At 36.1% G+C, this 14,255-nt stretch overlaps 2 protein-coding genes across 5 annotated transcripts in view; one reads left to right on the top strand and one right to left on the bottom strand.

The window, feature by feature from the left end:
• LOC149901920 (uncharacterized) overlaps positions 1-7,464 on the top strand; it is a 128,568-nt gene extending 121,104 nt beyond the window's left edge. For 2 of the 3 annotated variants that reach the window (XM_090110653.1, XM_090110652.1), the window contains exons 4-11: positions 477-564; positions 740-1,457; positions 1,723-1,932; positions 2,333-2,446; positions 4,878-5,197; positions 5,596-5,764; positions 6,087-6,540; positions 7,262-7,464. In XM_090110653.1, the coding sequence (XP_089966779.1) occupies positions 477-564; positions 740-1,457; positions 1,723-1,932; positions 2,333-2,446; positions 4,878-5,197; positions 5,596-5,764; positions 6,087-6,540; positions 7,262-7,323 (2,135 nt within the window). In that variant the 3' untranslated portion in view covers positions 7,324-7,464. Of the gene's footprint in view, positions 1-476; positions 565-739; positions 1,458-1,722; positions 1,933-2,332; positions 2,447-4,877; positions 5,198-5,595; positions 5,765-6,086; positions 6,541-7,138 lie in introns of all 3 variants that reach the window. The other variant, XM_090110655.1, reaches the window with a different exon arrangement.
• Positions 1-14,255, bottom strand: part of LOC149901919 (uncharacterized) — a 106,145-nt gene that overhangs the window by 86,571 nt on the left and 5,319 nt on the right. The window contains exons 5-7 of one of the 2 annotated variants that reach the window (XR_016457590.1): positions 13,755-13,987; positions 12,295-12,555; positions 9,597-10,880 (exon numbers count right to left, since the gene is read on the bottom strand). Coding sequence is in view for 1 of the 2 variants with exons in the window: in XM_090110656.1 (XP_089966782.1) it covers positions 10,516-10,880; positions 12,295-12,555; positions 13,755-13,987 (859 nt within the window). In the remaining variant the exon portion in view is untranslated. Of the gene's footprint in view, positions 1-9,291; positions 10,881-12,294; positions 12,556-13,754; positions 13,988-14,255 lie in introns of those variants that run through there. The other variant, XM_090110656.1, reaches the window with a different exon arrangement.

Below are 14,255 nucleotides of genomic sequence, written 5' to 3'. Positions count from 1 at the left end.
TAACATCTGCTGTTTACAATATATTTTCTAGAGGTTGTTTAATTTATGTACATACGATATCTAATTAGGAAGTAAACACATTTAAAACTAATGTCAAAATTTTCTTGATATAAATAATAATTAAGTAATGAACACGCAATACGCACATAACTCTAATAAACTTAGAGGTAAGAATGTTTATTGGTTTTTGCTAAGTATGAATAATAAGTTGTATATTTTTAATTATAAAAGCAAATTCCAATAAGGAGTAATTAATCTTATTAAGTTCACGCTAGCGATAGCGGTATGTCGTGATTAGGCATTCAGTTTTATTATGTAGTACTTAATATTCTTAATAACTAAAATTATTTAAATAATTCCTTGACAAACAAATATCTTTACTTCTTATAAACGTTTATGGATCTGCCCTCATTTTCAACGATCCAAATTGTCATATTGGACTCGAATTGGTGATTTCATATAATGTGTGTTGACAGGCGTGCTGGTTGTGAACGTGACATGGCGCGGCAAGACGTATGTGGGCACGCTACTCGACTGCACGAGGCACGACTGGGCACCGCCGAGGTAATGTCTCAATTTTGCTTATCGTGATCCGTGCTGAGCTTTCAGACGTTCTAATTTTGCCGTCAATGTGAATACGCTAATGAACTTTGATAATTTGATCATTCACTGTAATTGAAGGAATTTCAAATAGACTGTTTTTTTTCTTTGTACTAAAAGCTATTAATTCTCCCTACAGATTTTGCGACTCACCTACAGAAGAATTAGACGCGCGAACGCCGAAAGGCCGAGGGGCAAAGAGGGGCCGCGGCGCGAACCCCACTGACATGACAAACTTCACAGAGACCCGTTCATCTGTGCATAGCAAGTTAAGAAATGGCGGCGCCAAGGGACGCAGGGCGCTCCCTTCGCCCACCCCCTTCACTCCCCCTAGACCTGACTCAAAGAGGAAAAGGAATTCTGAAGCGGAGGATCGGCCGCCGACGCCGAAAGCGAAGCGGCCTCCGCCTACGCCATCTTCACCTCCTCCCGATCCCGTCCTCCTAGAATGCCCAGAACCGAATTGTTCGAAGAAGTACAAACACGCGAACGGCCTTAAATACCATAGGTCTCACGCGCATGGCACACCAGACGATGAGGATAAAGACGGGTCGAGTTCAGAACAAGAAGAGACGACGGTGGAACCCGCGTCGCCGGCGAGGCCGCCTTCGGAGCCTGCTACACCGGCCACACCTGTGAAGTCACCTACACCAAAGTCGCCTGAGGAAAAGAGTGACAAGTCACCGGAGAAATCGCCAGAGAAGCCGGAGCCAGTAGAGTCTCCACCGCAGCCGCGCTTCGAAGAGTTCGCGACGACGCCAGAACCCGCGCCGGTGGCCGAGAGACAGCAGACACCTCCACCCCCAGCGACACCGCCCCCTGAAGCTCTGCCTACGTTACAACCCACGCAGTTTAAGGTTTGTCAAAATATTATAGTAAGATTAAGAACATGATGAAATTTATAGGTCAATTTAAAGTTTATCCAACAAAGTTATCAGAATGGATTCTCTACTGCTCTACAAATACTCTAATACGTCTTATGTACTTGCAAAATGTATGTGCAAATAAGCTACATTAAGTGCTGTTTGCATAGGAGAATCAGACGAATATTTAATGAACAAGTACATTCAATTTTTGTTTTAAATTTTGCACTATGTTATACAGAATTTCTATCAATTACAGGTGAAGCCAAGATCAGCCCTAATGCCTTCAGAGGAGCGCAAATCAACGGAATCACCGCCAGACGAGTCGCCCGGCAAGCGACGCGCTCGGCGGTCTCCCACGCCGGGCGTCCGGTCTCCCGCGTATTCTGACATATCAGACGACACCGCGCCGGTGGAGGGCCCGCCAGACGCAGACCCCGCGCATCGGCCATTCCCTGTGTACCATCAGGTAACTTATGTGCGCCTAATATTGAAATAAATTGCGTTATGTTTATAACAGGTTTAAAATCTTCCATAGTTATACTATTGCAAAAATTTTTGGAAGGTTTGCCGACTAAATTCTGGTACTATGTATTACAATTTTGATTTCCTAGTTATGTATTTACAGGACACAGTTGGAATATAAAACTGACATTACAGTAAAATAACTTGTAATCACTATTCAGGATTCGGTCAGTAATAATAACATTGAAAAAATTTTTTCTCTACTTTATTTTCAAATTTTATAACAACTTTTCTGGAACGGAATGTATGACAAATTATTAAAAAACAATCAGTTTTTAGAAATATGCATTTAAGATAAACAGTTTATGACATCAACTTTGATATAATTTTTTCAATATTTCTAGTTTTACGGGCAGCCTCCATACTTGCCACCAACGCATCCCCCCACCGCACCACCCCCCGCCTCAGATAAAGGCAAAGAAGACCTCTCCAAAGGAGACCCTAAGGCTGATCTAAAGGTAAATTTTGATATAAGAAATTGTACTTATTTCATATTATTTCGCAGAATATAATATACATTGATATAAAGTAGCATAAATCTTCAAGAGTTATGTTATGAAAGCAAAATAATAGATATAAATTAGAAACACGTGTAATGTTTATACTTTATATATAAATATTTGACGGTGTTTTCAAACACAATAAGGAAAACAATATTGCCAAATAGACCGGGAGATACTGACAGAAAATTTCGAGTCATTTGTAACAGGATGGCGGTTCTACAGGGGTCTTAGTACGCAATGACAAAAAGAAAAACGATGGTGTGAACGCTGGTACCGGCGGCTTAGTCGCGTGGGCGTTAGTCGAACTCGTCGGAAAAATAGCGAAGTCAAACGATTTGTAACACAAAAATTTTAGAATTTACCGATAGCCCATAAAAAAGAAGTAGGCGGTAGTGTCATGCCATACTTTTCCGGTGTGACTTACAGCCCGCCAAACCGACGCGAATGTGTTGATTTAAAAAAAACAATTCAACCATTTGTACCAGGCTAACTTTTGCACAGGTAACCATCGTCGTGCAGCCATTTACGAAAATCGCCATGCCATACTTTTCGGACGATTCCAAATGGTCGCCATACCGCCGAAAATCTGCAAATTTTTTTTTTCGCCGAACCATTTGTAACACCCTAAATTTTTTTTTCAACAACTCCTGAATGATTATAAATATAAGTGTGATAATGCCATACCTGTGGGAGGTGGCGAATGTGTATAAGATTTTTTTTTATTGTATGATTTTATTCGTATTTTGAACGATTTGTAACAGTATGGCATTAATCTTTCCTATAAGTTTGAGGTTCAACAAATATAAATACAAAATTTCAAAGATCTAGGTGGTAGAAATCTTCACTTCTATAAATTAATAATAAATTTATTTATGAAGTATGGCAGCACTTTTTCCCCCTACAAGAAGTATGGCAAATATAATAATGGTCACATTTTATCAAATACTCTCCAAAAATCTAAATGCAATACTGGTACAAAAAGTTTGGCGAAAAAAAAAATTTTTGCATGGCGACCATTTGGAATCGTCCGAAAAGTATGGTATGGTGATTTTCGTAAATGGCTAGACGACGATGGTTACCTGTGCAAAAGTTAGCCTGGTACAAATGGTTGAATTGTTTTTTTTTTAATCAACACATTTGCGTCGGTATGGCGGGCTGTAAGTCACACCGGAAAAGTATGGCATGACAGTACCGCCTACTTCTTTTTTATGGACTATCGGTAAATTCTAAAATTTTTGTGTTACAAATCGTTTGACTTTCGCTATTTTTACGACGAGTTCGACTAACGCCCACGCGACTAAACCGCCGGTACCAGTGTTCACACCACATGAGTAGAAAGACGGAACAGAGACTAAGCTTCTTAAGAACGTGCAAAATTGTTACCTATTTTGGTAGGGTTGTCACAATAGGTTAAGACAAATTAAACAAAACATTTGTTAAATAGTTTTATAATTACAAACAATTACATACATACTTACAAATGTTAAACTTGTAATAATAATGAAAGGTAAAAACACACCGTGTAAAATTCTCTTCTTATTAAAAAAGGACCTAATAAAATAAACGCAAGTAGGTACTTACTTGAAAAAGTAATAATCAAAATATTTACTCACCTATTGTACTCCCTGGATAGTTGAAGTATGATATTATATATTTAGTTTTTCTAGTATTATTCATACACACAGTACAATAAACAACCATTTTTAACAATAAAATATTACGTTTTATATTAAAATATTCAAACTTGCAAGTTGCAACTAATAAAACAAACAACGTGCGTCGTATCAACCCTGAGACTGTCCTCAGCCTGTGCAAGCGCAAACCGGTTTTTTCCAGAATCGCTGCGTACGCGACAAGCGGCCTGAGGTCACACACACATGCCCCGCGTACTTGTAGTAGTGCAATCGATTCGCGCGGTTGTTTGAAGCTTAGTCTCTGTTCCGTCTTTCTACTCATGTGGTTCACACCATCGTTTTTCTTTTTGTCATTGCGTACTAAGACCCCTGTAGAACCGCCATCCTGTTACAAATGACTCGAAATTTTCTGTCAGTATCTCCCGGTCTAAAAATTGTCATCGTTTTCATTATAACTTATTAATAATATCCTTTTTTGACAATATGGGAATACAATATTTTTTGCTTGAACTTGATACGCTGCCGCGAGTGGAATTGATGTGACTTTTTCCCTGATATTAAAGATCAGTAATCATTTTTATTTATACAACAACAAATACGTTGATTATACATACAAATCCAGGACAACAGAAATACAAAACGTATCATTTAGAATTCCTTTCTAACTAATCGATTATACATTCCAGAAGCAGGATGAAAGTACAAACTGTAAAATGTTAGACTTGAACTTATCGACAAAACTCTACTTTCAGGATGGTAAATCAGACGGTGGTCCACAAAAGGTGTTACCGCAGCACTTCTACCCGTACAACTATGTACCGAATTTTCCGTACAACGTCGAAACGGGCCCCCCACCCGGCCCGCCACTTGACGACAAGGCGAAGGACATGGACCGCTCTAAGACCACGCCAAGTCCCTTGGACAAGAAGCAGCCAAGGACAGACGGGAAGGATAACCCGTCGCGGCCGAATGATAATCATCAGATATTGAAGGAAAGCATAGAAATGAAGGCGCAGATGGGACCCTACGCGTTCCAGAGGCCGCCGCACGCGAGAGAGGAAGAGTTGAGGAGGTGAGATTGAAAACTGTTTATATATAACATGTATTGAGTTCTAAATTGTATAAGTAAGAGTCAGAAGTGTTTAAACTTGCTATTCATTGCACTTGATGCTGTTACGATTTATACACAGTTCATTTAACTAGTTATTGCTACAGTTTTTACAGACTTCCTTTTTATAACGAATTGCATTTTTCCTAAGCCTGAATATTTTATAATTAGTCAATGCTGCCTTTAATAATATCGCTATGCGCTTGCATACGCTTTTGCAATGCATATTAGCATAGCATGCAGTTATATCAATTCCGTAGTCTGCAACAGAGAATAGCACAAACACACAGTTCTAAGTTCTTACCACCTCTTACACTTATATATTTACTAATAAGTAATAATCTCTTCGTATATCATTCCAGATACTACATGAGCCTGGAGCAGCGTCGCAAGGAGGGCGGCGAGGGGAAGCCGGGCGGTGCGGGCGGGGGCGGGGGAGGGGCGGGGAGCGGCCCGGGGGGAGCTCCCCCTCGTGCGCAACCCGCACACAAGCCCAAGGATAAGGATGACAAGCCTAAGGAGGAGGTTAAGGTGGGTGTTTGGTGTGTTGTTCTTTTATAAATTCACATAAAAATGCGTTATTCAAATGCTTCATAAATATGTATACCTTCTTAAAGAATAGAAAAAATCTATTCTTTAAAACAATAAAAATACGTTGTTTATATAAAAGTAGTCGGATAACAGATGTATCCGTTTCTATTTGTGCCAAATTTAAGCTCAGTAGATTATGGTTATTATAATGTGCAATAAATTTAAGATTCTAATATTAAAATATAAATTAAGCTTCACCAGGAATAGCAGAAATAGAGCAGATAATATTTATCAATTTTCTATAATTATTTTCAAATCGCAGGTGAAGCAGGAAGGCCAGAAGCCGACAACAGAGACGCAGGGCCCGCCGCCGCCGCCCACGTCGCAGTACTACCTGCCGCCGTACATGCAGGGCCCGCACTACGGCGCGCTGCCCTTCGACCCGGTGTACCGCGCCCCGCTCAGCCCCATGCTGGTGGGCGGGTTCGGCGGCGGCTGGACCGTGCCGCGCTACCACGCGCCCGAGGACCTGTCGCGGCCCGGCGCGCCCGCCAAGCTGGAGCTGCTGCCGGGCCACCCCGCGCCCTACGCCTACCCGCACGCGCCGCACAAGATCCACGAGCTGCAGGAGCACGCCAAGTCGCCGCAGGGCAAGCCGCCGCGCGCCGACCCGCCCAAGGAGCCAACCCGCTCGCCGCCGCCGCAGCGCCACGTGCACACGCACCACCACACGCACGTGGGGCTCGGCTACCCGCTCTACCCGCCGCCCTACCCCGGTATGTGCGCGATATACACTCACACACACGCCCATATTACACATACATACACACACGCCCATATTACGCATACACACACGCCCATATTACGCATATACACACACACGCCCATATTACGCATACACAGACACACATAAACACATACAAACACACACACTACACTCCGAATAGTGTCCTCTTTGTTTTAGAACAATAGCCAGAGGATATTTTTATTACACAATTTCGCAGTTTCATGAAGGCCTACTTTTAAATTTAATCTTGATTAACTTTTTGAACAATATTTTTTTTCCAATTTAACTAAAAGTTTAAACCAAAAATTTCTTAATTTAAATTACGCTGTTTTATTAATAGTTTGATATCTATCCCCCATAAAATGGCTATTTTTTAATTAATTAATATACTTCTTCATTTAGTTCCCCTATGGCTATTATGAAAAAAAAAAATATATTTTCTTCATTTATTGCAGTTCCATCTACTTTATTTTTCGATCGCATGCTTATTTGATTTTGTGTTATTATTTCATCTTTATTTTCTCGAATGCGTCTCTGTTGCCCGAACCTCCCGCCCTGTAGTAATGTTCCCGTGTAATTGGTTGCAGGGGCTCGATAGCATTCGGCCGATAAGCGGCCAAGTCCCGCTCGAGTGTAGCGATGCGCTATACAAAGATAGCATTCGGGAAAAGATGAATAACCAGAGTTTAATAGAAGATTGTGTGTTGCAGCGGCGGCAGTTCTAGCGAGCACGCAAGCGGTCGTCAACTCTTTCCCGACCCCTCCCAAATGAGGGTGACCTCCCGATACGATGGACTCTCCCCTCGATTATACGATACCGGCTCGACCGGTCCAAACTATACCTTCCCCGATACGAGTGCTTCGAGACAAAGTGAAATGTGGACAAAAGTGAACAAAAGTGCTAGTGAAGTCGATGGACAAGTGAACTTTAAACTAAGCCAGTAGCCATAATTAAATACTGTGATCTCGCGTGACCTACCCCCGTGTATGTGAAGTGCGCTTTGAATGTTTAGATGTGTCCGAACTGATAGTTACCTGAGTGTTGTGTTTGACTCCCGAGTGGTGTTGTGAAGTTCTGAGGGACGATGGCGGACTCGAATCGCTCTCTCGACTCTCCTCTTATTTTGTTTTATATTATGTTCACTAGTGAATGCACAAACTAGTTCTGTACATATTAGTGTTACATGTAAATTACCTTTTAGTGTTCCGTATTGTAAAAACATCGAATCGTAATAACCGGGCATTGTACTGAAATTTGAAGCCCCGAGCGAATTGTAAGATCTTTATTTATGAGCATTCCACAAACAAATGCAAGCATACCTAGTTTTAAAAGTTAATATTAGATTATATTGTAAGTTTAAAGGCGTCAATGTGATGATAAAGTGAGTAGCATGCACAAACTTGCTATCTCGATAGTGAGGAAGGAGTAATGACTATTTATATTGTATTAACGTAGAGAGCATCCTATAGAATCGTGGAGTGTGTGACTATCGCTGTGCGTATATGTATGTCTGGCTTTTAATGATAAATATTAAAAATCTCATAGTTCGATATTCTCATACAAGGGATTAGCGTTTCTATGACTTCCGTGCACCATAGTTAAGGACTGTATTTTTCTGCAACGTTATTTTATTGGTAAATTTCCTACTCTGAATATCATTTAATACAAAACTAGTCTTCCATTCAGAAAAAAATATGAATCATTTATCTCGGTCCCTCGTGGAGCCTCGCTATAGTATTTTAGCAGAGCGATATAGTTCTTTCGCAGATTACGTAAAAGTTTAAATTCTAAATCTATACTCATAAAGTACTGCCTTTACATTTATGCTCTCTTAATGTCTATGGTCGACTCGCAGTTTCCGGGGCCCGGCCGGTTGTGTTCGCGTTCAATCTTCCTAGAAACTTTCAAACTATAGGAAAATATTGTTGTCTTGTTGGCACATTTAAGTGTTACTGATTTAATGTTAAGTGAATGGAAAAGACGATCGAGACACGTCTATTTGCATTTCAATAAGTAGTCGTTTAAAACACTTTAAATAAATGCGTGTAGTTTGGAACTAAATCAATCGTTTTCGATACTTATAGACTCAATGTTTGTACAAGAAATTATATTTTGAATATTGTATACATGTAATTTCTTTTATAAAGTTTTGGAAGGATCATGTATATTGTTGTTGGAAACGGTTGGTTTTGTTCCGGTCGCTATATTTCAACTTTAGTCAATGTACGCGTGTACCTGTTTCAGAAATTAATAAACGATTTATTAAATAAAAGTTAAGGGGCCTAAACGTTTCTTTTTCAAACCAGTGATTATGAATAAACTTTGGAGCCGAATTTTTGTTTTATCGGATTCCTCGTTGATTGTTTGTATTATTGTATCGTTTCAAAGTCGATTTTGTTAACAATGTAACTGTTGAATTAATACAAGAAATGTGACTAAAATACTTAAAAACAATCGATGATTTCGTATGAATGTAAAGAGAGTATGCAAGTAATAATATGATCTCGTACGGCGCAGTGCATTGATTGTTATAGACTGAAATATTTTAACTCATTCGGCACGATGTCTATGCTTTCATTTACTTTATATACCAGTGTCATTTGGTATGCACCGAGAGCGTTGTATCATAGTATCGAATATATTATACATTTGTGTATTTTTTTGATGTAACTAAAGCAAAGTTTGATTTTCTTAGAAAAGAAATTCGAGACGTTAAAAAGGAATAAAAATAAATTATTTCTTATAAAGTGTTTTATTCAATTTCCCTTAAGTGTATAATACAAAAGATTGCCGTGTAAATTATGCAATATAAATTGACTAGGAACAAAGATTCTCGTCGGACTAGACAAGTCGTGGAAGGAGGTAACTAAGGATTAAATATGTTGTCTGTTACTTATAAAAGAAAAGGTTAGTATTAAAAGAAGCAGGCAGTTTAGTTTAATACTTGAGAAAAGGTTATCACAAATTATAGCATCACACTCTAGTCTAACGAGAATCCAAAGATATGGGGTAACTTACATAATACAATACATTATTATTAATACATTAAAGCTTAAAATTACACAAAATTCAAATATCATTATATTATACTTCATATAAGTTAGTAAAGTAAGTTAAATTAGGTAAAACAGGGTAGGTGACGGTAATACACATTGCAAAAAAAAATAAAATTAACAAGCAAAAATTATATTACTAATTATTTTTAGGTTAAGTACATAAAATTATAATGAGTTTTTTCAGTTAAATAATTTACTATTTTTTTGAATCATCGAAATCATCATATTATTATAAATGTATAAATTATTATTACTTCTCATTAGCCGTGGCTTACAATTAACATTCAATTCGAACCGCGTATTTTGAACTACTCTTTTTACTTATATTAATCAATAACTTAATTATTATAATCTTTATACTCATAAATAATCTCAATATTATTACTAAAAACCGTCACCTATTACGGTACAATTATTTGGAGTAAAATTGGGAACTCTTTGGCTGTTCGTAACAGATTGTCAAGGTACACAAATAATTAATAAACATAAAACTACAATAAATTACAGGCAAGGTTATCTATATAAATAATATAGATTAAAGGGCTTTAGGCATTAAGTAATACTGTTATACAAATAGACATTTCACATATTATATTCCATATATTTTTATGGAATCTAGATTTCATTATAACTACAAAAATTTTGTTGAACTAAGTAGCATTAGTTTTTATTTTTGATGCGCCAAAAAATCGCTGTCACATCGACAATTTAAAGTATTTAAAAATTCCTCCAAAATATGCATGATTAATTAATATCCAAAATTATTAATTTTATTCAATCTCTTCATATCTTATTATTTCACAATTTTAAAGCACTAAGCATTTCATTAATGCGTCTTAGAACAATAATATACAATAAAGAAATAAACAACCAATTTAATACATCCATTTTAAATTCACTATAATAATCAGTCTATATCATCAGGCCGTAACTGCCTCTCGCCTTCACTAAGGAAAATATGCATTGCCTTATACAATAAATACAAGCCGAACATTCGTCGTTCCTTCAACGGCCAAGAAGCCGCGACCCCATAATAATTACCTGCTTTTAAATTTTTCAAATTTTGTATGCCAATAACATCTATCATGGACGCTTCGTAAGTATATGCTTCAGCTGGTATGACGTTTTGAAAAATATGCAAACATATAACGCCTACTTTGTCGTTCCATATGTCGAGAATGTGTTGAACTTTTTTGTCTTTGGACTGGCGGAAGTCACGCTTCCATAGAGTTAACGCTTGGTAGAGATGGGAGTAGGGCCGCGAGCGTTTACCTGGGAATAAAACATTTGAATAAAGTTGAGTTAATAGCTTAATTTCCTGATAACTTTACGAAAACCAAAATCTCGTATCTATACTGATATAATAAAGCTGAATGAAGAGTTTGTTTGTTTGAACGCGCTAATCTCAGGAACTACTGGTACGATTTGAAAAATTATTTCGGTGTTAGATAATAGATAGTCCCTATAATTAGGTTTTGAACAAAACGAGCGAAGCCGCGGGCGGAAAGCTAGTGACTAATATATTGTTTCTACATGAAGATTAGGACGTTACACGAATAGAATATGATAGAGAAAATTATTTGTTCAATCAGCAAATATTTGGAAATTAAAGATTTTAAACGCGATTTATTCATTATACTTATGATACTCGCCTTAAAATCAAACACTAGAAAATACAACAAATATTTAGAAAACAAATAATGTTATCATATTGATATTGCACTTGAATGATTTGATGGCACTTCTTTAGATAAGCTATCAACAAGGTCTTAATAAATACTTAATTGAAACATAAACACGATAAATATAATCCTATTAGATTAACAAAATAAATATTATTTTCGTTAATCATTTTATTTTTATTTTCCTCATAGAATAACAGTTATTTTATATTTTATGTCCATGCTGAATCCAATTCAAGAATGGGCGAGCCACTGGCAAAAAAGCTTTATAATTTTAATAGCATTATTAATAAATTAATAAGAAACCTCCCAATTACTTACCTACGTAAAAAGTATGTAAATAAAAAAAAATAACAGTTTTAATGCTTCTAGTGCAACAGTAATATTATGTGTTATTTAAAATAAATATTTTTTTCGTTGAATTACGTAATACAGTTATCGTATGACGAAATAGTATAGTTATTGCTTATTTTACATTAACTAAATTCTGAATCACTTCAAAAAACGATTAACTCAAAAGATAAGGCTCCCTAAATTACCAAAACTTTTTTATTACAATAAAGCTAGAGTTTAATTGCTTAACTTATGAACATGCTCATTAGATTTTATACTGTACTAGCTGTGCCGCGCGGTTTCACCCGCATTGCTCCGCTCCTGTTTGTCTTAGCCTTCCTCGATAAATGGGCTATCTTACACCGAAAGAATTTTTCAAATCGGACCAGTAGTTCCTGAGATTAGCGCGTTAAAAAAACAAACTCTTCAGCTTTATAATATTATAAAAAGATTTTAAGCAACATAATTATGTCTCATGTCATAATGTTACGTACAGTACGTTAGATTTCATCAAATTCGTCAACTTTAATTTCTGTAATATCTTTTACAAAGTTGTGAGCAAGCTATAAATGAAAAAAAAAAACTTATTGCTCTTAAACCTTACGAAACATACGAGTTGTGTATCATTAAAATAAAATATATTTTACAATTAAAAAGTATATTACACTTACCTTTCCCAACATAAAATATGGAATTAACGAAGGTCACCCACGATAAATGGCTATTTTGCTTAGAGGCTCTAGCGGGCAGGTTATTAGTAAGCCTCGGATCCAATAATAAATACGTAAACGATGTTTTTGTAGTGCCCTCCCGCCATTTTTTGTTGGGATTCGCGAAATCTGCTCTTGCTTTGTTCTCTAACTCAATGTAAGGTGATAAATTTTGCATCCAGTCCTCGTTGCGAAGGGATTTCTCTAATTCTATACTGTATGCTGTAAATTGGAATAAGTGTTAATAATTTTAAAGATGATGGAAGAATAATAAAAATTAAAAATAACATTATAATATGTCTTTTTATAACAAAACTAGGTTACTTGCAAATACATTATGAACTAAGAATGTTTGAAAATTATTGAGTGTTTAGTTTACTCATTGCAAATATGTATAAATACAAATCTTTCCATAAAAAATATTAGTATTGACTACAAAAGTAGAGAACTTTCTAATCTAAATTACCGTTCTTGAGCAATTTTAATGTTTTACTTGGTAATTTTATGGTTTTAACTATCATTATAACTAAATTAATAAAAATATAAGATTAACACCAAAAATGCATTTACAAAATAAATAATTTCATAATTAGTGACAATTCCGTCAACTATCATTTAAATGACAAACTTTTTGTAGAGAAAAGAGAAATAACTAGATTTAAAAAGTTTAATTATTATTTTTTATTTAAATCTTCGTGAATAATTTAATAATTAATAATAATTGAACCGAAAGCTTTATTTCATTTTATTAATAAAAGGTTCAAATTGTATTGATAAAAGTAGTTCAATTCCTTGAGCTTCTTTTTCCTGTTTGGTTTATTTTTAACAGGAAAAACTTTCTGTTTATTAAAAATGTTTCATTTGTTATTTGTCGAAATACCGACTAAACAGGTTCTCAGACAAAATTTTAACAGTATAACACAAGTCAAAACAAGACCATTCAATACATCTTACACGAATTAAAATAAGCACTTTCTATTTTTTACGTGTTTTTTTTTATTTCGTATTTTGAGTTAATCAATCTGAGAAATATCCTGAAGACATCCTCTCTACATCTCTACGACAATCCTCTTTTACATTACATTTATAATATAATTGTTTAGTTGTTTTTCAAGGTTTTTCATAAAAAAATATTATGGTCTATCTTATAAAGTGGGAATCTATTGATGTTTTTTTATATTAAGATAGGAAGACATTTGACTACAGTCCCACCTGATGGAAAGCGGTGACGCGGTCTATGGTGGTAAATCATGTCTACCTAGAAAATGCCTATTTATTCGCCTCTTGAAGGAACCCATATCCCATATGTAGTAGTGTTCTGTATCTTATGATGTTCATCCATTTTTTTTTCAGTTACAATTTAAAAAAAAGGTTACATTCACAATAATTATAAATTTATACTTATTACAGTTTTTACTCACATTTGCCTTGTTCGTTACTCTTGGCCACAATGGGGTTTTTCCTCAACGCCTGTAATTTTTTCAAGTACAGTGTTTTAGTATTATCGAGTATGGGTCCAGGTTTGAATCCCAGCTTGGTCAGTTCAGTTCTGAGCGTGTTGGTGTCATACTCCATGGATGGAGGTAGTGATGAGGCTACAGATAGAATCGTTTGGTCGGGGGAATTTTGGTCTGCTGCTTCGTCTACTGGTAATCTGGAAAGTTATTAATAATTAGTTTAAATGATATGAAAAGAATTGTATATTATACAGCTGTATCCAAATAATATTAGAAAGGCGAAAATTTGTAAGTATGTATGTGGGAATGATGATTTGTGTTTCTTATTCTTACATGGGAAAATGATTGGACGGATTTTGATGATACTTGTCATTGATTACATGACTATTACTAAACCTAGGTACTATTTACTTTAGCTCACGGGTGATGTGATAATTAATTAAAAACTACATAATAAAATTTGAA

Source organism: Colias eurytheme, chromosome 16 (assembly GCF_061535395.1).
Source record: "Colias eurytheme isolate Ceu_HAF_F1 chromosome 16, ilColEury1 Martin Lab GWU primary, whole genome shotgun sequence".
Classification (NCBI taxonomy): Eukaryota; Metazoa; Arthropoda; class Insecta; order Lepidoptera; family Pieridae; genus Colias; species Colias eurytheme.
Note: the sequence above shows the minus strand (reverse complement) of the source record. Positions and strands in the feature narration are given on the sequence as shown.